This window comes from Suricata suricatta, chromosome 3 (assembly GCF_006229205.1).
Source record: "Suricata suricatta isolate VVHF042 chromosome 3, meerkat_22Aug2017_6uvM2_HiC, whole genome shotgun sequence".
Taxonomy (NCBI): domain Eukaryota; kingdom Metazoa; phylum Chordata; class Mammalia; order Carnivora; family Herpestidae; genus Suricata; species Suricata suricatta.
In genome coordinates, this window is record NC_043702.1 from 23,258,919 (window position 1) to 23,284,487 (window position 25,569).

At 38.6% G+C, this 25,569-nt stretch overlaps 1 protein-coding gene across 1 annotated transcript in view; it reads left to right on the plus strand.

Moving 5' to 3' along the window:
• The first annotated feature begins 4,800 nt into the window (after positions 1–4,800).
• The window catches only part of ERBB4 (erb-b2 receptor tyrosine kinase 4), a 1,103,571-nt gene continuing 1,082,802 nt past the window's right edge, over positions 4,801–25,569 (plus strand). The window contains exon 1 of the mRNA XM_029933912.1: positions 4,801–4,912. Within this exon, the coding sequence (XP_029789772.1) occupies positions 4,831–4,912 (82 nt within the window). The 5' untranslated portion in view covers positions 4,801–4,830. The remainder of the gene's footprint in view (positions 4,913–25,569) is intronic.

A 25,569-nucleotide genomic window follows, 5' to 3' on the forward strand; every position in this document is an offset into this window, starting at 1 on the left:
TCTTTTGTTGATGTATAGTCATGCATTTAAAAAAATATTTGAACTTTCAAAGACTTTTTTTTCAGCTTTGACACATTGAACATCACCAAAAATATCAGGGAGTTTCAGAACTCTGAGGCTTAAGAACAAAAGACGTTATTTTAAGTGCTAGTTAATAAACAAAAACCAAACACACACACCCAACACTGTATCTGTCATCTGCTTGATCATCGCAATACTGAATCTGATTGGTATTTATCAAAATTTCTTTTTGGCTGATGGAACAGTAAAGATCCAACGTCTTGAGCATTTCACAGTAACATAGTAATGGGCTTATTTGAATATTTTCCTAAGGCATTTTAAGATGTGGCTGTGTTCATGCTCCAGGGAAAGAGTGTGTGTGTTGGGGGAGAGGGGGTGAGTGGGGAAAAGGAGGAAGGAATATTAGAAACAATTGAAGTCTGTGAAAATTATGACTTGTGCTTAGTAGGTGATCAGTAAATTATAGATTTGTGAAGTCTTAGATTTAGGACCTAACAATCCTTCCTTTAAAGATGAGGCAAAGGGCTCAGGTCTGTAAAGTGAGTAACTTGTGATCACAAGATAACTTAGCAAGATGAGGAGGAAGGTGATGATGGGTAGGAGGGGTGGGAATTAGAATCCTGTATCTATTTTTGAATGTTCAAGAGAATAAAATTGATATACGATGAGGCCTTGTTTTCTTTTTTGGTTGATTTTTGTCTCAAATTTGTATTTATGGCCAATAGCAAAATGTCTGAATAAAGCAGCATGCTTAATCCATACTTTTAGGGAAGTCTTAGAAACAAGTTGAAGAGTGAGGGCGTTATAAGACTTTGGGACAAACTTATATATTGAATTTAACATGGAACTCTGAGATCAATTTAGTCTCATCAGTAGCATTCTGTCACTCATGACATCAAGTCTCTCCTTGAATTCTATTATTAATGGAAAACATGAACTAGAAAATGGGGTATGAGGAGTTAGCAAAGACCAATGGAATCTCTATGTTGGGATTATGACTTCAGTCAAGGGAAATAATGAGAAACTGTGAAGGGAAACTTAAGAGCACGGGCCATAGCAAGATGGCTTCCTCAAGAGGCAAAATGGCGTATATTATCTCCTCTTACTGTTTCATTGTTTTCTTGTTTCAGGCAACAAAAATGAAATTGAACTAACTTAAGAAAAAGGGGGATTCAAATAACAAAGCCACAGGAAAAGTTTGAATATTCTTCAGAACTTTCTTAGCTTGGGTGCAGCTTCATTCTTTCTCACAGCAGCCTGGTCATTCCTACATAGAAGGAAACATAGGCCAGGTCTGAACTTTGTTGTTGTTGTTGTTGTTTCCTCAAAAGCTATCAGTGAATGACTAACATGAACTCTTTCTTTCCCATACACAAAAATCACAGGGAAGAGACTCAGTGGGAATGACCATCTGTCAAACAGTTAACAACAACCAAAACATTTTGATTGGTTTAACTTTGTATTTTGAGTAGTCCACGTTACAACAACGGAGTAGGGAGTGTAGCGGTAGATCCAAGCGGTAGATCCAAGCTAATAATGTAGAACTGAGAGAAAGAGGGCTCCTAGGAAGGGAATACCGAGCAGATAAATCTATATACAAACCTGGTTTTCTAAGTAGTATGTTGGGTTATCCAGACTTGTTTATTCCCCCCAGGATGAAAATAAGAGTGGCATATTTTATTTAATTCAACTGATAATGAGTTATTACAAAGGTACATGGAAATCTGAAGAAATACAAAGATCCATTACAGAAATCCTCTAGCAGTCACAGAGGATTTAGTGTGTCCTTTCCACATCAGATAGCAAATGTGTCCCCTACCGGGTGTTTCCTTATGATGACTCAATTGAGATGGGAAACAAATGAGAGCATGCCTTTTACATTCTCACTGTTCCAGTTGTCCCGCACAGGGTACCAATTCCTGTCTAAGCGTCTAGGGTCTCACGTTCAAATTATTTAGGCTAGGCTCTGTTTGATTAGACCAGTGACATCAAAAAGCAAAATCAGATGCTTTTATTGGGTAGAACTTTCATGCCAATGTATTTTTATAGGTTGCTGGTGAGATATTCAACTTTTGCTAGGTAGCAATCATTGTTTCAATCAGAACCAAACCAAACGATGGGGTCAAAGCAGAACAAATTGAAAATTAGAAACAAATTATGGGTATGTAAGGCAATTTAATTGGTGGATACCTTGTACAGACTGCAAGCATCCAACAAAATTTAGACTTTTTTACCAATGAATATTAATCAAAATCCCTCTTTTGCTAAGAATTATTTTAGATGAATGGCTGAGACAGAGGTATATAAGAGTTCCTGTCACCAGAAGAGCTATAAAATTGATGAAGTCAAAACTATCACAATGGACACAAGTAGAAAAACAAAAATAACCCAAATTATTCAGGGCATTGGATCTTTTCCTCATTTTAGCTAAAATACACAATCCATTTCTTCAACGTCTTATAACTGTTACCAGGAACAAGGCCTATTTTTAATATAGAAACAAACTTTTCTAAAAGCAAGAAGGGTTTTTTTTTTATCACTTAGGTTTTTACTCTGAGGACAGAAGGAAAACTTTAAAAGAGTAGTTTTCATGGAAGAGAAGTGTCTGGGCATCATCATAAGGAGCAGAGGGCCTTTAAGGAAGGGGGACTGAGAAGAGATTGAATGAAAGGAAAGAAAATAGAGGAGGGAGGGTGATAAAAATAGAAAGCAAAGATAATCCCAAAGAGCAGTGTGCACAATTCGGAAGCAATCGATACCACTCCGATCAAGTCACTATTATCTGTTCTGGGCTTCGTTTCTCCAGGCACTAGGCTGCTTCTGAGTAAAACAGCACGCTCCGCTTGGTCAGCCTTACCTGTGGGCCGAGTGCCACAAGGAAAGGCTTCAGGTTTCTGGGATGAGGCCGTTGTTTCTGTCTGTCCTCAGCCCCACGAAAATTCGTAAGGGACAAGGCTATAGATACAAGATGTGAGGGAGGAGTGGGAAAGCCTCAAATGATGAGTGAGGTGGCTTGATTTTCAAGCTCCTCGGGTATCTTTGTATTTATATATTTGCTGCTTCTAGAGAAACATAAAAAGTGAAATAATCCATACATAGAATGCCTGTGCAAATAGAAAACCAATAACCTACTGCCCCCAGGAGGTTCTGAACTCTGCCCAGGATACAGTTTCAGAGCCTTAAAAGGCAAGGGATACATACACTGATAATGACCCAATCCCAGGATATTATATGTCAAGAAAAACAGAAACTCCTATAGTTAGCAATAAAGTGGGTACTGGGGAGTGTGAACTTGGAGAGTGACAGCATAGCGGGGGCCTAATACGTTGGGTCTACTCTAGCATAAGGCTTCTCAGTTGAGGTTGGTTATGTCCTGCCATGGCCTTAAGTTCTTTCACATCGAACAGCGGAGGAATGAGTCAATTTGTAGCCCTTCAAAACCAAATTCATTGTTTTGGACAAGAATCTGCTTACTGAGAATGAACCCCAAACCAGTTGTCCTAGGGTCCAAGAAAACGATGAAAAAGTCTGAAAATGAGAGGATGCAGTTGTACAAATGTGGTCAGTGTGGGAGGATGGGAAACGTGGGATAGATGACATAGTTGGGAAAACTGGTGATTATATCCCCAGGACTACGTATTCAGCACAGGCTACCAGTTGCCAAACCACCTTTTAAACCACTGAGTGTGGCCGATGACAGAAGGGTAACGACTTTACCGTCAAGCAACGTTATCTTTTCTTCTAGTTCTAGGTCCAGTCTGGATGAGCACAGTGGGGCAATAGAGAAAATGGTGACTTTCTTGTTTAACAACAAAACAAATAAATAATTTTCTTCTTCTTCTGTAAGCAACTTCTCCGGTGGTCTCCGCACTCCGCGGGCCAGCTGTCTTGGGCCTCAGTTTCAATTGGTAGTCTCGGGTGAGCCCTTTAAATCCTGCTTTCTCCGCCCCCACCAGCACGCGCCCGCTCCCAGACAGGTGTTTTCCCAACTCCTGAGACTGAGGATTTTGGGGAGTGTCTGAGCCAATAAGATTCCCCTTTGGGGAATGGGGGGCGGGGGGAAAGGCGTGGCTAGTTGGGTCAGAGCGGGGGCGGGGTTTTCGCGGCCGAGCAGAGCCAGCCTGGTTGCGTGGAGGGTTGTTTTATCCGCCCCCCCCACCTTCCCCCCCCCCTCCCGGAGTCTTATTAATTTCTCTGTGGGGCTGCAGCTGGAGACCGCGGAGCGTTGGAAATGACGCTCGGAGCTTTAATTACCGCAGCCGCCGGACAAGTGTGAGGAAAGCTGACAGGAAAAAGGACAGGATCGGGGGAGAAGCGAGAAGCTAACCCCCCCTTCCCCTCCCAATTTGGACTGGAGGTGCAAGGAAACTGAAAAGGGAGCCGAACATAGCCCGGCTTGGGGGAGAGGCCGGAAACCTACCGCCTCTTTGCAATCAACTTTTTTTGGAAACCTTTTTCCCCCTTCCTTTTTATTGTTGACCAACCAGGGAGAGAAAGTCAGGACGGAGCGAGCTAGCGAAGGCTCACACAGGGAAATAGCTGCACAGTCCGGCGCGGAGCACCAGGCGCACACACTCCGCACACTCCCACCCAAGCGCGCACACTCACCCCCTCCTCCGGGCCCCGGCCCTGGACCCGCCGGCACCGACTCGGTCGCCCGTGCTCGGAGCCGGTGCACCGCGCCCGTCGCGCGCCAGTCCCCCTCGCGCCCCCAGGCGCGCCTGGCTGAGGGATCTCCTCCGCGTGCCCGAAAGGGGATATGCCATTTGGACATGTAATTGTCAGCACGGGATCTGAGACTTCCAAAAAATGAAGCTGGCGACAGGACTGTGGGTCTGGGTGAGCCTCCTCCTGGCGGCGGGAACCGTCCAGCCCAACGCTTCTCAGTCAGGTGGGTCGTGCGCGGTTCCTTCTCGCGCTCCAGTTGTTGAACCTGCTGCCGCCGCCTTGGCGTCGGGTGGCTCCCTCGCCCCCTTCCGCCAGTGTGAGTCCCGCTGGTTCGCAGGCACCGAGGGACCACTCCACCCGGGCCTCTTCCGTGGGCTTTCGCTCGCCCCTCTTTCTAACCCCGAACTTAACCTTTTTGCGTGCCTGTTGTTTTATTTATTATGAAGTATCGCTCTGCGTCCCTGTCCCTGTTTTCTCTCTCCTTAACCCCCCTTCTTTTCTTTCTCGCGCGTTTTCTCCGAGCCTAAGCGGGATCCCTTCTTGTCCCGCCTGTGGTGAGGGACGTGGGAGACAAAATTCCCGAGTTAGAGGAGATGGTCCCCTCGCCGTCCGGGCCGGGGAGAGTGAAAGCTTCGACGAAGCGCGCACCGGCCGGGCTTCGGAAGAGCTGGGGTCCCGGGCGGTGTCAGCTGGGCCTCTGGAGAGCGTGAGGACTGCGGCGAGTGGGGCTCCGAGAGCGGGGCTTTGCACCTGTGCGTGCTGCCGGAGGCCGCCGCGTCCCCGGTCGGTCGCCGGGGCTGGCGGGGTCAGACTCCCGAGCCCCGCCCGGGCAGCTGGAGCGCGGCGGGAGGGCGCGCCTCCGGCGGGGGACACACAACTCCGGGCCTCCCACGCCGGCGACCCCGAGCCTTCGCCCCATTGACTCGAGGGAGATTGCTTGCCTGCGTGCTCTCTTAAAAAAAGGGGGTGTGGGGGAAGGGGGGAGGACTGACATACTTGAGCCGGGAGCCCGGCCTTCCCGTCGGTGGCGGTGTTTGGCTTCAGGAAGAGTTCTTCCTGTAGTTCAACTTGCTATTGGCCGGAGTCCCTCCAACTTCTCCGTTTACTGCCCGGCGCGGCTGCCGAGCCGACCCGTTGCGTGAATTGATTGAACCCGAAGCGGGCGCGACTGCGCTGCCACTGTTTGCTGGAGAGCTCGAGCCCCAGGTACTTGGACAGGCAGAAGGCTAACTGACCCCCGAGAGGCTTCGCGGTGGGGCTGGCGCGCGGCGGCGGGCAGGGCTAATGACAGCACCTGCAGTGCGAGGTTGCTCAAAGTTTCTGACGCTTGAGTTTCCTGGGGATGAAAGTGGGACCAGGGAGGACGGAGGACCGGTGTCAGATGCAGCCAAAGGGGGCTTTCTCGGGAGCGAGGGAGATTTCCGGAACCATCCGGGCGCGGGAACGTGGGAGGCAGCTAGAGAAGAGAAGAGAAAACCCTCGGGAGTGGCGGTAGGAGACCTTTAGGCCCCCGGAGGGTGTCCTTCTGACCTCACCAAGAAAACAGCGCTGTAGTTTCCCCGCTCCGCCTCCGCCGCTGCCGCCTACCCCTCCACGCCTAGTAAATAACAAGTTACAGTCATCAAGCCTTTCAAAATGACCTTCGAATGGCACCGATGTGTGCCGTTTGTACTGGCCGTTTGCACCCTCCCAAATACTCCGAAATTCTTCATGCATACCAGGTCCTGCGCTCCAGCCACCTCCGGAATTACACCAACACGGACTTGAGATTCCAAGCGGCCTCTTAGATACATCCCTTTTTATCTCCCTCCCCACTCCAAGTCCCTTCATATTTTCCCTCAATGGGTTGATTATGCACATTGACCCATTCAAAAGCAGTTGCGACCGACAGGCAGGCTTAGCCGAGAGGAATTTCTACGAGGCAACCTACTGGGGGCTGTCTGGTTCAGCCTCAGCCGCTGGGGGACCCGGCTCTGAGTCCGCAGCAATTTGGTATTAACTGTGTGGCTCAGGGTTGAGCTATGCCGAAAAGCCCTTTTCAGAATTTCTGCAAAGAATGTAATCCAAATTAGTTCTGCAGCTGTCCTTTTCCTCGTCTCAGGCGACACCGCCTCGCGCCCTCGCTGGTCTCTTCTCGCTTCCCCCCCGCGAATTGTCAGACCCACAAGTGAGCCCATTTAGAGCGCGAGGATTAGCGTGCCATTGTTGTTCCGTGTGTTACTCTGTACTTGAAATTCTAGGGGCACAAAGGCGAGCCTTACTTGTTCAAAACACAAAGTGATCTAGATGAAAGGGCCGCACAAAGAAAAGCTCTCGGGTGCATCCCTGGTATAACTGCAACACCCATGCTAAGGTGATCCACTGGAAACTGTAAATGCCCCATGGGGAATTCTTTTCACCCTGCCCCACCCCCGCCCTGCAACACCTCGCAAGGAAAGTTCAGCTGGTTTTAATATAGTGCTTTTATAAAACCAAGTTACTGTCTGCAGTAGGAGTGAGGCTCTGTGTTTGTGGCTGTGTATGTGAAGCTGTATGTTCCCAAGTAAATACATATTGCGTGTCTCCCCTCTCGCGGTTAGCAGTCAGTAGCAGTTTGGAGGAGTTTGTTTTGGTCCAAATGAGAAATTAAGTGCGGATAAGTAAACTAAGCTGCCAGAGGGCGACAAGATGTTGAGTGAATTGCTTTTAGATGAAACAAATTAAGGAAACGAGGGAAGACAATCTGCTTCTCGCATTATTAGACACGCTTGGAGTTCAGGGGAAAGTGGCATATTTTTGAAATGCTAATTTCTTAAGAAGCAGAAGGAATGCACCTTATTTACTGCTCTATGTGAACAGAATAAAGATATGGGTAGGGGGAGGATTCTGTTGTATAGATCTAAGATATTTATTAAAATAATTGTAATGGAAGAGGACCTGTTTTGTATATACTTCTATTGGTTGGGGGGAAAATCAGCTTTAGAGAAGACAGTTTTTAAATAAATCTAGAGGACTTTGTCTCATTTCTAGTAATTCATTTTATCTGAAATATTATAGCCAAAGGCCCTTTATATGACCATTATAAAGCCTTCAGTACCAAAAGGAATAATTTCAAAATTTCTGGTTTCCTGGTATGATTGAAAGCTAACATCACCTTTGAATTGAAATACAATATATAGTAGTGAAGTGATGCTCTTACCACAGTAGATGTGAAATGGACAAGTTCAGTTTCCAATTCTTATTTGCAAGTAACTTAGTCCTGGTTTTCATTCTATAAAATAACATACGTTTTTTTCCTACATATTTAAGATATATCTCCAAACTTAGGGTTGATTTCTTAATACACATTTGAGAATAAAAAAAGTTAACAAAATTTAGATAAGTGATGAAAAAAGATATTAAATATATTTTTTTTTAAAAATCAGACCTCTTTCCTACACATGTTTACTGTAAGCACACCCATGGGGTACACTGTTTTTTTTCTTTTAAGTTTGAAGTTTTAGTCTATGTAAAAGGAATCTTTTTAGATGAAGTACTTTTTTCTTCAGAATGATTCTAAACAAATTTATCCCTATTATAATGACAGGTCACTTGAAAGTACTATAGTAGGGACTGTTAGAGAAAATGGTATGACTGGTTGTGTCGTGATTCCTCATCTTCTGATTCTTTCCTCTTAAACCAAACTGCTTTTAGTTTAATCATTCATGCATAGAAGGTCAATTTTTTTTTGAAAATCAATACTTACTGCTTTATATATTTTCATTAAGTCGCTGGAAATGTGCCTTAATTAAGAAATTATGTTAGAATATTTACCAGGGCATGCACTTTACAGAAGATTTATGTATTTTTTACACTAACCTGAACACAGTAAGTTTGAATTGGCTGATTTTTAGAGTTTGCATTAATTTGAGGGAAAAATCATATTTCCTCCTTAAAGTGGATTCAAATATTTAGTATTCATGAGCTTTCATCCCTTTAAGTTCTTAAATAGAAGTGCTATTTATCATGTCTTATGCATTCACCCTTTCCATGACTATAGATTCTTTCTTTACATCTTATTATTTATTGAGTTTACCCTTGTGAATATATATTTTCCCCTCCACCCCTAAGTGTATTCTTTTCTTGTGTGCCTTTCCCAGCAATCTGCCACTCAGCCACTGCAGGAGTCCTCTGAGCTAGTTTTCATTCTTTCTTTCTGATAAATCTGATATGGCTGGTTGGCTGGACAATTGCAAGCCATTCCATTGCGCAGATTTATTCCTGAAAGAAAAGAAAAAGGCATCGATCCAAGATCACTAGCACATCTCAGAAACCCTGACTCCAAGGCCAGATTTTTCTACCGAGAAGTCCCTGTTCCCCAATCTCCTTTCCTCTTTTCCTCTCTTGACCAAGGAAAGAAGGTAGACTCCTACTAAAAACTATCAGGGATGCATGGAATTGTGCTCTCTAAATATTCTCTGATGCCTTGTGATTAGAGTCACCTTGAGATTAATGACTATGTAAAGTGTACATTTTAGACAATAAATTGAATTAGAGTACCTTAAAGATTATAATGCTTTAAAGTGGTATTATGCTTATATGATTTGAAGCCAGTTATTAAGAATATTTAACAAATTAAAAATAGCAACAAATTTTTGCTTTATTTTACTGTAGTCTGCCGCTGTTGGATATCTGTGTGTAATTTGTAAGTGCCTAAAACATAAATGAAGCAAATGATCAAAAAAGATGTTCTGTTACTTGCAGACTTGTTGGTACTTGCTGTTTGATTTCACCGTTTGAGAGATACTGCTTTATAAAGATGCTAGTGTTTACATTAACATTAGCTTGTACATGTTCAGGCCTGCAGTGGTTCTATAAACTAATTGTCACACATATGCTGCTGTTATCTTTTATAATGATCTCAGTATGCATTCAAGGTAGAATCTAATTGTAAACTTTTCTTCAGGTTATGTCATTTTAGGAATGTTCTATGTTACATTTGACCATGTGGAACAAAATTGCATCTTTAATATGCACTTTCTGAAGTATATTCACTCTTGTGCAGTTGGTGTAAAACCTTTTCAAGTTCTCAGTTGTTGACTGGAGTTTACAGTTTATACTGACTGTTTCTTAATTTTCTTTTTCTTTTTTAATGAATGGTCCTAGATCAATGTGTCCTGAACCATAGCTCTTTTACCTAATTTGAAGGAAACATTACCTGTGGGTTTTGTGGTTAAGTGTGAGATAGGACATAGCTGGGTGGTTTAAATCAGAATATCTACATTGTAGGACAGTGCTTCCAGTTTCCTATTAATACCTTGAGCAACTCACTCCACGTCTTTGTGACTTGGCTTCTGTGCCTGAGGGGGGGAAATGCTTGTGATATACTTTGTTTCTCCATTGTATAGCAGTTTTCTGAAAAATCACTTTAAAGTCTTCTATAATATTGAGATATATTCCAGTAACAATAGATATATTTTAAAAGGTATGCACATACATAAATAATGTAAACTTTCAGCAGACTATCTCTATCAGATGAACACCTGTCCAACTGAAATAAAGAGGTTATTAAATCCAAAACATTTGTATTTGAATTTCATTTCCCAGAAATATTACTTTCCAGAATTGCTCTATGGTCTTTTTAGATTTCATTGTATATGGCTTTTTCTCTCCCTCTGAGTTGTTGATAATTCTGACATGTTTATTAAATAAATTGACCTATTTTCCAAATCTCTAATCAAAGCTTTAAAGTCACTTTCTCGTTTCCATGTTTGATACTGACACTGGTGGTTTCTATTTGTATTAATTTTTTAAGAGGGAAAAGAACTGTCTCACTTTTATGACATAGAAGTGAAATATATGGGGCCTAATTGTAAAGTGTGTATTTTTTGAACATACAGTAATTGTTTTACAGTTATTTTCATTTTGAGTGACTGTTCTGCAGGCCTGTTGCTTTGCACAAATCCAGGGGGCAGCAGCCACACAGAATTGGATGGGGATGGTGCACGCTTGAGCTGTGGGCAGTGGTGCAGCAGCTCTGCTAACGTGTGGTGATACAGAATAAAGCACCAGAATGCGAGTTAGAAGAATTGGATGCTGGTCATACAATCACTTTATATGTGATCTTGGGTTAGACTTCTTGCTCTGTGTCTCAATTTCCCCTATCTCTATTAGTATAGCTAAAGTGATACCTAAATGCTTCACATCTTGAATTTTTTAAAAAATGATTCAGTTAGAAAAATGATGTTTAGATTTTTTAGAAAGATAAATCCTTTCTTGGTTTTTCATTGATTTTGTTTAATGGGCCTCTTTTCAAGTGTATTTATGTGTGTAGCCCTGGTATCTCAAAACAGGTAAGAAGGGAAACGGGGAGCTGCTTTTGTTAAAGCTGGAGCTAGATGCCAGCTTTGTCCCTGACTTTGTCACTCCCCCACTTTCTTTCCATTCCGGCCTCTACTCCCCTGTGTTTGCCTCACAGAAATCTAGCACTGTTTAGAAACTACTGGTCCAGTGCCATCCCATCATTTTTTTAAGTGAGGAAGAAACTGGTTGCACAGACAAGTGCGATGATATAAGTTGGCTGGCAGCTTCTGCCACCACTGTCCTTTTCCTTAACACATGTAGGACTTGAGAAGTTTGCAGACACTTAAAAAAAGGAATAAGCACATACAAAGTTGTGCTGCTTTAAAAGGGAAATTGCAAAATTGAAATGAAAGCAAATGGATTGGAACAATAAGCCTAACTATCATACTGTGGAGTTCTTTTCAAGGGGACGACTGTGGAATCATCAGCATCTTTAATTTATATTTAGGAAGTAATCATTGATTGCATTTATAGCTTGCCACATATTAAGATCAAAAAAATAAAACAACTATGTTAAGACATAGTTCTGTAAGAGGATCTATAAAAGGATCTGGTAAGACCTATATATAGAATTTGACTTTGAAAGTCAAATAAGAGTAGTTCACACTTGTATCTGTATACGAGGTATTCTTTTACGTGGGACTTTATGACGATGAGCAGTAAGTAGAGAATGGTTATATCTCTATTCTGTATTAAGTAATATACATGCTTAAATAAAATGACTTACAAAGAATAAACAATGAGTACTTCATCACCATTTAGTTGGTGGGGAGCCTTAACCAGCAAATATGTGGGAATATTTCAGATTCTTCTAGGCCCATCCTTGGACTAAGGCTCTTTTTCTTTTCCAGTATATATTGGGCTGCCTTCTTTCTTCATATCCCTACTAAGATCAGTTATATTCTTTGAACAAGTATATAAACTTGTTTTAAGTACTAAGTCTTTATAAATGTATTTATGTGGCACATTTGCCTCCCTCTAGTTGCCTTCTTTAAGATCCTGCCTCTGTACCTTGTTACTTTGCTGTTTTGTTGATTTAACCTTAACTCTTTCTGGTTACCTCTGTCTTCCCTCAAGCGTCAGTGCTTTCTAGGACATAATCAGCATTCTCATGGGCCATAGTGACAGAAGGGAAGTTAGAAACTTGTTTTGGCAGGAGGAGTCAATTTCTGTTAGGAATTTGAGATGAAAATGGACCCCCTGTAAAACATTAACATAGACACACCATGAAACTTCCTGTGTAACATCATTAAACCTCTCCCATGAGATATATAGCTCAGGGTCATTACTGTTAATCACGTTATTTCCAATATTGTAGGGGTTAGTGAAGCATACTAAACACCAGTAAGAATATGCAAGACTCAGTTTCTGACTCTAGGGAATTAGGGTAATAGGTATTAAGACTGTATGAATGTTTACATATATTTCATTTGAAATACAGCCTAAAGGTGTTAAAAGAGAAGATGCTGCATGGTACAATAAACACTTGTTTATTTCCCAGAAAGATCAGACTTGTAAATAATAAGTTTCACCTACCTTTTTACTACTCATCTGACCTTTACTAATGTCTCACCCTATATACATCTGGTATAGGTGGACATTCAGGTTTTAAGCCTTTAGGATACAAGTAGGTATTATAAACCTGCTTTAAATAGATGCATCTTCTGGTCTTCTTTGATCTGCTAAGGGTATCTTGTGGCTAGGCTGGTTAGGACTGAAAGAATTGGCACTAGATTCTCCAGGTTCCGTGACCATTATCTAGTATGGTTATAGCGTAAGTGATAAGCTGTACTGTCCTGTATTTCAGGATGGGTCACCATCCCTAGCAGGTGAATGCCTAATTGAGATCATGGATGGTAGTGACTATTTCTCTGTAGAAGAGAACTTTCCTTTTACTAAAATTTGTCTTTGTCATTATTTTCTATTCTTCCCCACAGGCTTAGAGAATACGAGAATATGAGTTTCATTATATAGGGACCTATGAAAAACCAAAGAAAAATAAAACAGAAACAGTATTTTTTTTTTAGTCACACACTTTTGTTTTTAGGAATTCCTTTTATCCTATCATTTTGTCTAGAACTAAAGCAGTTAGACACTTTTTTTAAAAAAGGGAATTAGATTACACAGCTTATCAAAAAATTTTTCCTAAGATTTTAATTGACCCCATCTAGTCTTTTGAAACCTCAGAGCAGGGCTATTGCAGGGTCCCCTGTATTACTTTCCTTGTTCCATGTCCTCTTACCTCTAAGACTTTCTTCTTGTCATTGCCAGATGACCATCTCTAATATAATACCTTCATTATCCTGCTTTCTATTCGGAAGCCTTCAGTGGATTCCCATTGTAAAGTTCAAAGCCTACTAAATTGTGTTCAGATTTGTAAAAATCCATTCCTAAGGGTTTTCTTAAGATGGATTCTAAGAACCATGCTGACCTAGTCAGTATTCCACATCGGAGCCTTGCTTGTTGTCTGCTCTTACCCTTTCTCTCAAATTGGTTCACTTGGTGCCTCTGCTTGTTCAAACTGTTGAAACTTTTCAGTTCAGCATTCTATCATACCTCTTTGCCTCTTTTTTTTTTTTTTTCTGAATAGCCTATAATCCTTATCTCTGTTACTTAATTTGGCACTTAATCTTAACCATACTACAGTTTTAACTTTTTAAGAGCAAGAGTTTTTAATCCCCTGCTGAACCTAATGCAGTGCTACATATATAGTAAGCTCTTTAAAAATATTTTTTAAATGAAAAAATAACATACATTTACTGAAACAATTTTCAGCTCATTCACAGATGGCTATTATTTGTAATTAAACCATATAATGCACAAAGTAAGCTGTTCTAAAAATATAATTATAGAATTCTTAATAATAGATATTAGGCATATTTACCCTGGGAATTTCTTTAGTCGCTTTCTCGAGCTTCCTAGGGTATTTCTTTCAATGGATTGTTTCCAAGAATATATCATTTGTCCCCATTCCCATTTTTAGAGTCTGCTTATAATATGGTACAAAGTATTTCTGTTGGTTTTATTTTTGGGGGAGTTAAATATATGTGAATACCATTCTTAAACATGTAACTGTTTTTGTAGTCCACTATTTTTATATGCCATTAAGTTCTATTTCTTATCTCCCTTTAAATATTTTGATAAGTTTTTGAGCAATAAGCATGTACTGATCCATCAAAGTATTTCAGGACAGTCTTAGGAACAGGAGGGCATATAAGAAGCTTAGAATGCTAACTTTCTCCTTTCTTTTAAAGGACAGATGAGACCAATAAAACACAATATAAAAATATGTTAAGTGATTTTCTAAACATTTGGAAGGCATATTTGCCTCCAGAGAGATGCTGATAAGTATTTTGTGGAAAAAAAAAGGGTCTGGACAGAATGTGGTATTTTCTATTCCTAGATATATGTGATAATACAACTCTTATAACTGAGATTTCTTAGTATCTTAAAATAGACAACCAGACATATGCCTACCATTGAAAAGTATTCTTTGAAGAAAGCACTTGCAGCATAACTGAATGAGAGGTAGTTGGGATTCTTTTAGCAGCTCTTTTAGATGATCCATTCTGCATTCTGAAAATTAGTGAAATGATAGTCTTTATTGAGTCAAATTCTATGAGTGAAAAATGCTCTTCCAGAGATTTATTCTCCAATTTCCAGATTCTAAGAAAGTCAAGCTAAGTCACTGCAGTACTCTAATTATACCTTAGTTTATAATGGCTTGAAAGAGTTAATGTAACTTTCAAAGTTATCTAACCATCTGCAGAATAATGAGAGAATTGGGGATAGAGACATTAGCACTTCTGTCTGAATTCTTTTAGAACTTTCTGGATTGTTTTTCCTTCAAGATTGAGAAGAGAGTTTGAGTCAGGGATTATTGTTCCTGCTTTGTAGACAAGGAAATAGAGACATAAAGAAGTAGTATGTGGGAGCAAAGCCTGGCTGTCGCATTGGTCGGGTACAGTGATGTGCCTGCCTTGGGCTGAGAACCAGCTGGCTCTGCCTTCTGCTTCAGTGACGGAAGCTAGGGATGCCTCTCAAAGGCATCGCTCCTCCACTCCACTTGTCCCACTGTGTGAGAAAAAGATGCTTAGAACACCCAGTTCTGCCTACAGGTCAACAATTCTTTTTGCTTTTTCTGAAGCCATGTGAAGGAATTTGCCCAGTAAATCTATTATTTAAGGAGTCCTCCTGTAGGTGACATTGTATTTCTCCTCCCCCATTGTATTCTCCAGAGTTCTGTGTATTTAGTGTGTTAAAGGAAATTATCATGGGAGCTTTGTCTTCTTGAAAAAGACTACAAAGCAGAGGTAAAACCAAGGTTTAGTTTCCTGCACTTACACAATTTTGAGAACTCTTTTAAAAACAATTCAGAAATAAAATACAAATTAAGAACAGAGCCTTGGAATGTGCCAGTGCAATAGAGGGGCTCTGAAGATAAGCCTTAAAAAAAAAAAAAAACCTTTACAGTAAATCTGCCTATGTTTGAAAATTATGTACTTTATGAAGTAACATTGTTTCTCATTTATTCTCTAAGAATTTTGAGTATCATTGTGTAATTTTTATTTTTTTCTTCTACTGCATGTAGTTGGTATCCACCGTTAATGTAGAATACATTACTTCAAGAAAAAAAAAGTCATGGAGCAAAACCACACTGTAAGGCACTAAAGTATGTCATTGGCTGGTACATGTACTATATAGAGATATATACTACACATGTACTACATAGAGGTACTTTTCAGAATGTTTTTCTCTAACTATGACCATGCCAAATCCAGGTATACATCTATTTTCCTGATAACATATTTGTGAATATGGGTCATGTAATACTATTTCTTAGCTCTGTAGTTTATAATGGGTGGGTGTGATTTAAAGGAATCTTCCTGTTTTGGTATGTAAAAACTGTGTTACTAAGTCCCTACCCCTTGAAACATATAGCACATTGAATTGTTAATCATTTGTTATTTAGCAGGGTTAAAAATGTGTATTTGACTTTTACCCTTTCGCTAAGTTAAATGTGGCCATTTTAACTATAGTTAACATTATTACTAGCTGTGAATGAAACAATGCATCTAAATTAAAATCAGTACTCAGTTCAGATATATGGTAATATTTAACTAATATATTAACACACTTAAGTAACAATCACAGGATTGGTATTTCAAGTAACACTTTTACTATATAAAAATATCAGCTGAACAGTTAATAATATTTCCCAGTTGTATAAACTTCAAATTTAGCAGCCCTATTATCTCTGGTGATAAATTGAAGCCTTTAAAAATGTACTTAGAATTAACGGAAACTGAAGTGATTGGTATTCCAATATCATTCTTTAGTGGCCTTTCCCCCCCTTTCTTTCTTTTTTTAAAGTACAGGATGAAATTTGAAAGTATAAAAAGGTTTGAGATAAATTGAACTAGACAAAACATTTTATGCAACTGTTAGTGAAAGGGGCATTCCTTATTTCTGTGCTTACTGTATTGCTTGTGGCCAGAATTAGCACACCATGAGCCAGAGAACGAGATAAGACACACAATGGCATGCAGCTAATTTTGTTTGGCAAATTTAGATCTGATACATGCTATTTCACTCCTACGAACTGATTCAGTCCCTCTTTGAAAGGTGCAGATGAAGTTTGTCTCACACAGTTTTAACAGCTTTCACTCAATATTTATAGGTTCTGTAAAATACATTTCTATAGGTACCATATTTCTCACTGGCAGAAGGAACACTGTGAGGATATATGTATAAATGAAATTTAAAAAAAGGAGAAACAAAAACGATTCAATTGTTCCAGGTCTAAAAAGAACAAAATGTATCAAAACATCCAAAATATCTTTGTTTCAAGGCCATATAGAGTGAGTTTTGGGTATTCAAGGATTTTGACTGCATATAAGGGAATCCGAAGTACCATTATTTTATAGTAATTTTAAGATTTGAATCTGGCATGTGGAGAGGCTCATTCTGGAATTAGTCACTCATCTATCTGCCAGATAAGCCAACAGAATAGGATCCATTGTAATTATCAGGAAGTCGTTATAAACAAAATAAACAAGAAACCCAAACTTTGGTCTTTGTAAAAGAAAAAGTACCACCATGCAAAAGGATACATTTTAGTGAAACTTTTGAATGATGATAACTTCTATGAAAAAAGTCACAAAATATGTAACATTTTATGGAAACATGATTCTAGGAAAAGCTAAGTATTTGTATAATAATATTCATATTTGGTATTCTCAGGCAACATTTCTACAAGTTTTTTCTTGCGTAGGTGAATTATAAGGTATGTGGAGGTTGCAATGTTATTTATATATCTGCTGGAGCTTTGTCATGGCTCAAGACTACATTCTCCATAATCAAGCTCACTATAGAGATAATTCTTATATTCATGAATTGTTCATCTCATCATATTTCCAGTGGTTATTTCAAGGTTAATTTTTTTCAGACAGCTTCTCTCTTGATTAAAGTCTGTAGTAATCGTATATGTGCTGATATAGCACATGAAGGTTTTAAACTAAAGACATCTTTGATTTCATACCAAGTCAAGATCAAATGATTTTCAATGTTTCCTATGCACATTTATGAAAAATAACTTTAATGTTTATTTTTTTATTTCTACTAAGAATGTGGAGACTTTTGTTTGGCATTTTCAAAATCCTGTATATCCTTATGTCCTTTACGAGTATGGTTTCATTACTAGGACTATTATTCAAATGCCATATTCCTTAAGTTTACTGATTGTTAAAATATTGAAATACATTCTTACTTGATTGGCTTTGCCAGATCCCCCAGCACCCCTTCTTTAGATGATCCCAGAGAAACTAAAGAGTTAAAATCTGGCACAAGAATGGACCTTCAAATCTCTATTCTAGCACATGCTGTGATCCATTCTGATGCGCCTTTGTGTTAGTATCCCTAAATACTTTTAATGTGACCCTTCTACATTATAAAGACTTTGTTGTATTTTAGAATAAAAGTATATGAATAGTGTCATACTAACTTTGCCACAATTAAGTATTAGCCAGTTTGAAGAAGGCATGTTTCCAAATTAAGTGTATAATAGAATAGGTACTTTCTTACTTGACTTGCAGTTTGATAAGAAATGGCTTAAAAATGATAGACAGGATATCACGTGTCCACATACTGAATTAACGTAGGAGAAAATAACATAAGTGAGGCAGGCCAAAGGACTGAAATAAAGTGGATACTATGAATTTTTGTGAGAATGGATGTGGGTTATGATATGTCATATGCATCTATAAATTGGGGTACTGAAGAATCACAGCAATTAAAATTTGTGATTGCCATAATTTATATGGTATTAACCATATCTCTTGCTTATATTATTAATCAGAATGAGTAGTTATCTGGCAGAGTGTCATCCGTCCCTTGCACGCTTTAAGTCACTTAAGACATGGGACTGTTCTTTGGTGGCACCACACATAACTCTCTTCATTTCTGGTGGGTAAGGAGAAGAAAACCTCCAATTTAAAATTTTATATTTACACAGTTAAAATATAATATCATAAAAGAAATTGTGAGTATCAATTTAACTATGCCACTCTTGAACTTAGATTTGGACGTGTGATTTATTTATTTACTTTTTGCAAATAAAAAAACTATTACAACAGAATAATGGACCATTTCCCTTGAAGAAAGATTAAAGAAAGAGGGAGATGCCAAGTATGAAAAAGAGGAGGCTTGGGAAGGGGTCATGATAATCATCTTTAAAAGTTAGAGAACTGTTACATGAACAGGGATTAGCACTGTGCTGTGTAGCCTTGGAGAACAGAAACATTAACAGCTGTTTGAAATTGTAAGGTGTCAGATTTCGATTGAACGCCATCACGGAGTTTCTCACAGTTAGCACTTCCCAATGTTGGGATGGTCTATCCTGGGAGGTGGTGAGCTCCTTCATGTGAGGGGTGGTAAGCTCTGATCTAACCTTCTATGATAAGGAATGAATGAGGCAGCTGAGGAACAACTGGTCAGTGATGTTGGGGGTGGGGTTTGGGTTCAGTGACTTTTGAGGGCCCTTTCCACCTTTAGTGTCTATTACAAGCACACTAGGTCCAGATATCCTTTTCTGGTCTCTGAAAAATAGAGCCACTGAAACCCAAACTTCATTCGTGTCTCTGTGGCTAGGAGTCCCACTAAAATGCTTTTCATCATCCTACCTACCTAGATGGGTGGATTTGTGAGGACCTTTTAAAGATTGATTTTCTTATATATAAGATATTTTTATTTTTACTCAGTCTATATTAGACATACCTCTCACCAATGTACTTTCACAAATAATTCTCAATTTAAAACTTGCACAATGCAGAATAAAAGTATATAAGCTCATAATTATATACATGTCATTGTACTCCTGGGTTTATGCCAGCAGCTATTTGTAAGATTGTGTCTAACTTGAAGACCAGAGGGAGAAATACATAAGTAAGTGGGGGCATAGGCAGAGCAGGAAGTTAGAAACCTGCACCTCCAGTTGTGAGTGGACGATACAGTGTTGAGAAATAGCAGCAAAAGATAAACACTTTCCAAAAGGAGGGGAGCCTGGGTGGCTCAGTCGGTTGAGCCTCTGGCTTCAGCTCAGGTCATGATCTCATGGTTCGTGGGTTCGAGCCCCGCCTTGGGCTCTGTGCTAACTGCTAGCTCAGAGCCTGGAGCCTGCTTCAGATTCTGTGTCTCCATCTCTCTCTCACCCTCCCCTGCTCATGCTGTCTCTCTCTGTCTCTCAAAAATAAATAAAAAAACATTAAAAAATTTTAGAAAATCAAAAGGAAGCAAAAAGGTGAAGTTACATGTGCATGCTTCACTTACTTGGGAAATATTTCACTTCAAGGCCTTTGACTTTTCAATCTTTTACTACTTCTTGGATCTGCACTGTAAGGCACAGGCTAAGTACAATTTTCACTTTTTTTTTTCTTTTGTGCCATTCTTTCACCATTCTTCTGGGCTTTCCTGATATGAAAACTGCATTCCTGCCATATACTACCTTCTGCCTTACGTTGTTCTGATGTATCATCTCTTCACCATCATCGGTCTGTATCTATTTTAATGCCTCCTCTGTACCAAGCACTGTGACCATTGGTATTCTTTATGCATTATTTTCAGTGTTCCCTAAAACTTTCATGGTAGGTGGTATTAAGTCCATTTTGTAGATAAAGAAATGGAGACTCATTACATAATTGGCTGAGATCACAAGCCCACTTCTCAGCATAGGCAATATTCTAAGGATACACTTGGATATGATTGATAATGTGTTAGACTTAGATTTTGGTTATCTGCCTTTAAAGAGACAGTGAAGGGGCACCTGGATGGCTCAGTCAGTTAAGCTGCCGATTTCAGCTCAGGTCATGACCTCATGGTTAATGGGTTCAAGCCCCGCATCGGGCTCTGTGCTGACAGCTCAGAGCCTGGAGCCTGCTTCTGATTCTGTGTCTCCCTCTCTCTCTGACCCTACCCCACTCACACTCTGTCTGTCCTGTCTCTCTCTCTCTCTCTCTCTCTCTCTCTCTCTCTCTCTCTTAAAAAATAAACATTAAAAAAAGACAGTGAAGACAACCCACTTAACAAAAAATAAGTTCGTGTAGCATCTAACTGTGGTCTTCTTAATTACCTTTGTAGTTTCTTGATTCCCTTTCCTATCTCCCAACTATGTAGATTATTTTAAGTTCTTATGTCTCTCTAGCAGCTCTGGGGCCTCCTGTTACTTCCTATTGAGTATCTTGGCTATACCATAGTGTCTCCAGCTCAAGATGTCCAACATTTTACTGTTCGCTTTTCACAATCTAGTGTGCTTTTCTTAATTGGTATAATTAAGAAAGAAAACACAAGCAATTAACTCTTCCTTGGTAAAAAATGAAAGAATCATTATATTTAATTTTTATTAAAGGGCTGTATGCTACGTGTCTCCTACAGTGTCTCACCTAGTCTTATGACATGGACACTACCTTCCTCATTTTACAGACAAAGAAACAAAAGATGAGAGAGATTAAGTAGTTTACCAAATGGCACACACCTGTGCAGGTGGCAGATGTGTGGTGCCTAAGCTCTTATTTTCACATGGTCCAAATATCAATATTTTATATGTGAAGGAAAACCTCTAAGAAGGATCCTTCCTGGCCGTGTGGATTAGTTTATTAACTATTTTAGGTCATTTACAATGATTTTAATTGATGTTCGTAGTTTTTAATAACTAAGTGTATTTGTAAATATGACAGACTTAGAAACAGGATCAAGTATATTAACAATATATACTACTTTTCTATTGTCATATTATAATTTCTAATTATACTTCACATTATAATTTCTTATCACATACTTAAATAAGTACACTTATAATATTTCAAATAGAGTAACCAGTTTAGTCACTTTTAGAAATGATAATATGAAGTAAAATTTTGTGAAGAGTAAAAGCAGAGGTTAGGTAGAGGGATTTAAGAATTAAATAGCTCAGGTTTGAATCCTAACCATATAAAGATGGGTTAGTTACTTGAAATTTCTAAGCTTCAATGTTCTCCTCTAAAACTATAGTACTAATATCACCCTCACAGTTGTGATGAGATAGTACAATTAAAACAGTATCAACCATATTGTAAATGCTCAATAAATGTTAATTATATTATGTATACTATCCTGGTATTGAGTAGTACAGTAATACCCAAGGTAGTTAAAAAGCAAAACAAATAAAAAAGCATCATAAATTGAAAGTTATAAAATGTTAAATATGGGAAGACCATGGACTGTCTGAAACTTTCTCAAAATTTGATTTGAGTTCTGTGCCCTGTTTACAAAAACAGGTGATGCAGTATTGGTTTGTAGAATGATTGTATACTTGGACACATGCATAAGTACTAAGTATAGACTTTTCGGGAAAAAATTTGACTCTCCCTGAGGGGCAGTTTTCTCAAATCATTTTTCCTTCATATTCTGTTCTTATAGTTTTGGTGTTAAAAATAAAAAAAAAAAGCTTACAGAGACAGCTTTGTTCTGAAGATTTATGTTTACCTGGCAAACTCAAATCCTCTGTTCTTTCATCCTTATTGTTTTTTAAAGCGCTTTCAAGAGAAAATGGTTTTTAATCAAATTCATGAGATAACTTTTTATGTTACATTTTATAGGCATTTAAACTTTTCAAGATAGGGCACAACTAATATAATATATGACTGAATATATTTTTGGAAAAAATTATGCAGGCTACAGCAAAATCTTCAAGAGCTATATACAGATACTAAACAGATTTTTGTCACATAAAAGAAAACGTGTAAGTTTTGATGATTAAATGTTCTCTGTCATAATTTGGACACATTTATTTAGATAATTAAGGAATCAGGTAAGGGCTATGTGTGACATCATAAGGTGTTTAATTCCCAGGGCTATGCTAGTAGCACTCACTGATTAACATCGGAACACCTCAAAATTTTACATGCTGAGAAAAACTTTTATTAATGGGATGGGCAGTTTTTACTCTTCAAAAGTTGACTGTTGGCTTACTTGCAATAACCTCACAGTTCCCACGGCCGAGTGAGTTTAATCAAGAGAATACTCATCTCTCCTATTTACCCATCTGGAAACTCTCAAGGGTGCTGTGAATTACCCATTTTAACAAAAAATAAAAGTAATTATTTTTATGTAGGCTATTACCTGTAGAGTGAGGGGTAGGTAGAAATTTGATTTACAAGCTCCGTTAGATGTTATCTTATTCAGCTAATAGGTGTGCTTCAGAATGATATGGGCAGGAGGGATGTACAATTCTGGAATACACTATGAGTTATATGTGCCCCTGAAAAAAAGAGCTTTTAACATAGCAGTTGAATTACTAAAAAATTTAGATGTGAAGATAGTAACCCAAGAAAATAATTGTCCTATGCCACCCTCGTCTTAAATTTTAAGTGTGTTCATTAGGTACTGGTGTTGACTTTCACTGTGACCAAGATTATAGCTACAGCTATACTTTTTACTTGAATGCAAACCAGTTAACTGGAACATCAAACCATAACCCAAGCCAGCGTCACTGATTTTCCTCCATTGATTTTGTTATTATCTATCATTAATTTGACGTTCTCTTTAACCTATGGTTGAGCACAAATTCAGAGGACAAAAGTGTCATCTGCATATTTGAACACAAATCATTTAAAAATATATCTACCCAATTAAGATGTCCCGATGTATTTTTAATAAAGATACTATGAGCAGATTAGACTCCATGAATGCATTTCATAAGTGACAGTAATAGTTACTATGGTAACCTTTAACCAGGTATTTGGTGGTATAATTTGGATTAGTTCTATTCTACAATGAAGGTGGTGAGGTAATAGGAATGAGAGTAATTAATATTCAGGGCTTCAGTTTTGTTCTTTTTTAAATAAGAAGATGTGCTGAGTATATGAGAGCAGCAGCGATATTGAACAGGGTAAATTAGAGTGCTAGAAATCAAATGGCCACCACATAACATCCAGCCAGTCTTCCTTCCTTTATCTCCATGCTGGCTTTCCTTTTAGATCCTATTGTCTGCCACTCCTGAGTGGTTCTAATTGCAGCCATGAATCAGGAACCAACTCATTCTGTTCTTACAAAGCAGTCTTAATCTTTCACTGCCAGTCAATATCCTACTTAAGAACCAGTCTAGAGAGTGTCTTTTCCATAAGAAAGAGTTTTTAGTTTTGTTACTAATTTTGACTTTCTTATTTAAAACCCATCATTATAGTTTTAAAATACAATGGAATTTGTTAGGATTCCCGACGTGTAGGAGTTAATACCCTGCCCTAGCCCCTACCACCAGATTCCTCTTAACAACTTGCACATTTAGAGGAATTTACAAAGATGCTGTGTCACTTATTTCCTTGTATAGTGATGATGTGTAGTCTTAATCTGTGTGTAGCACTTTCGATTTTTAACTTTGATGTTTAATTTTATTTTATTTCATTTCATTTTGTACTCTTATTTAGTTTTGCAAGTATACTATAGTGGATTGTCTATGGAAATATCTGCCTGAAATGAGTATAAGCAGAAAATTGATTTTTAAAATGAATTATTTTCCTCAGATTTTGGTGAAGCCAATTTCAAATAGCCATTCTATTTACCTTTTATCATTTCATGAAGTAGCTTTAATATTGTTAAGGCCACTATCACCATCAATACATTCCTGAAAAAGAACATGATGATTTGCAATTTTTTCCAAAAAGAGAGTTGGAATGTTGTATATATTATGTGATTAAAATTTTGTTATGTCCCATCAAACTCCTTGTAACTCATAGACTAACTCATATTTCTCTCATTTCTAATACTATTTTCAATTATTCTAATTATAATTTATTGTACTTTTAAAAAGAAATAAATGATCTGTAATACATTCTATTGCTAAGAAGAAAGATAGCAAGCATTTTGAGAAATAAAGTTTTAAAAAAAGCGATGTAGGCTTGATAGGTTTCACTCATTTTGACTAGAAGTCTTGACTAGGAACATCAGTGGGTATGATTCTGGGAGCACACCAGAATGGCAGCAGTGGTGGGTCCCAAATAACTATTTTCAGAGGAGGTTGTAAACAGCTGTCCCTTTGACTGTGATCCCCATTTGGAATAGTCCCAGGACTTGTGAAAGATATCTTCTCTGGGATTATTGCCTGACATGAAACTATTCATATCCTAAGACCTCACATTTATCCCCCACTCTCTCCCCTGATCACTGTTTCTCCAGCAAGAGTGTGATGTGGTACTAGAGGCTGGGCCAACAGATCTTCCCATGGCTCAGTCATTATTCCTCTTTCCCAGTTCTCCCTCTAACTCCTCTGCTTCAGCTATGAACAAGTTCAGTTAACAACGTGAGCTTTCTATTCTCTAAACTATTTAGAAATTAGGTCTCAGTGGATTCCCAAAGTTGTCCTTCACAACAAGGATCAAAATTGTACCTAGCAGGGGCTTATAGTGCCAGAAATGGTTTATTTTAATACAAATATTTTGATTCATCATGGTTTAATGCATCACTGCAATTCTCTTAGTGCGTTATTATTATGCTCTGTAGTTTTTACAGGTATGCAAATGTTGCAGTATATTTAATAACCGTGACACTATTAAATGTCCGGTTATTTCCAGAGATTTTTAGGTGGGTCTTGGGAAATTCTGAGGAGAATTTATATACTTTGTAATTGAGAAATAATATTCATTCTTGAACAGAATTTGCAGTGAGGGCATTATGAAGGAAGAATTAATTGGTGCCATATCTATGGTTGTGATCAGTGACAGTGATGAGAATGTTTCTCAGGTTATTTTTCTAGGCATGGACTCTCCTTATTCTTTGAAAACTGTAAACTGAGATGTGCTTATCTAGAATATCACTTCCTTGTCAATTGATTTATTATCACCATTTGATTTATGGTCAAGACTTTTCAGTGATATTGTCACCAAAACTATTCATCAAACAATAGTGTGTGTGTGTGTGTGTGTGTGTGTGTGTGTGTCTACAATGAGAACAATGAAAGCTACATAGATATTCCCAAATAGTGATACATTTTGAAGTTTTCTTCCCTCAGTTTTTCCTTATTGGAGTAGTGTA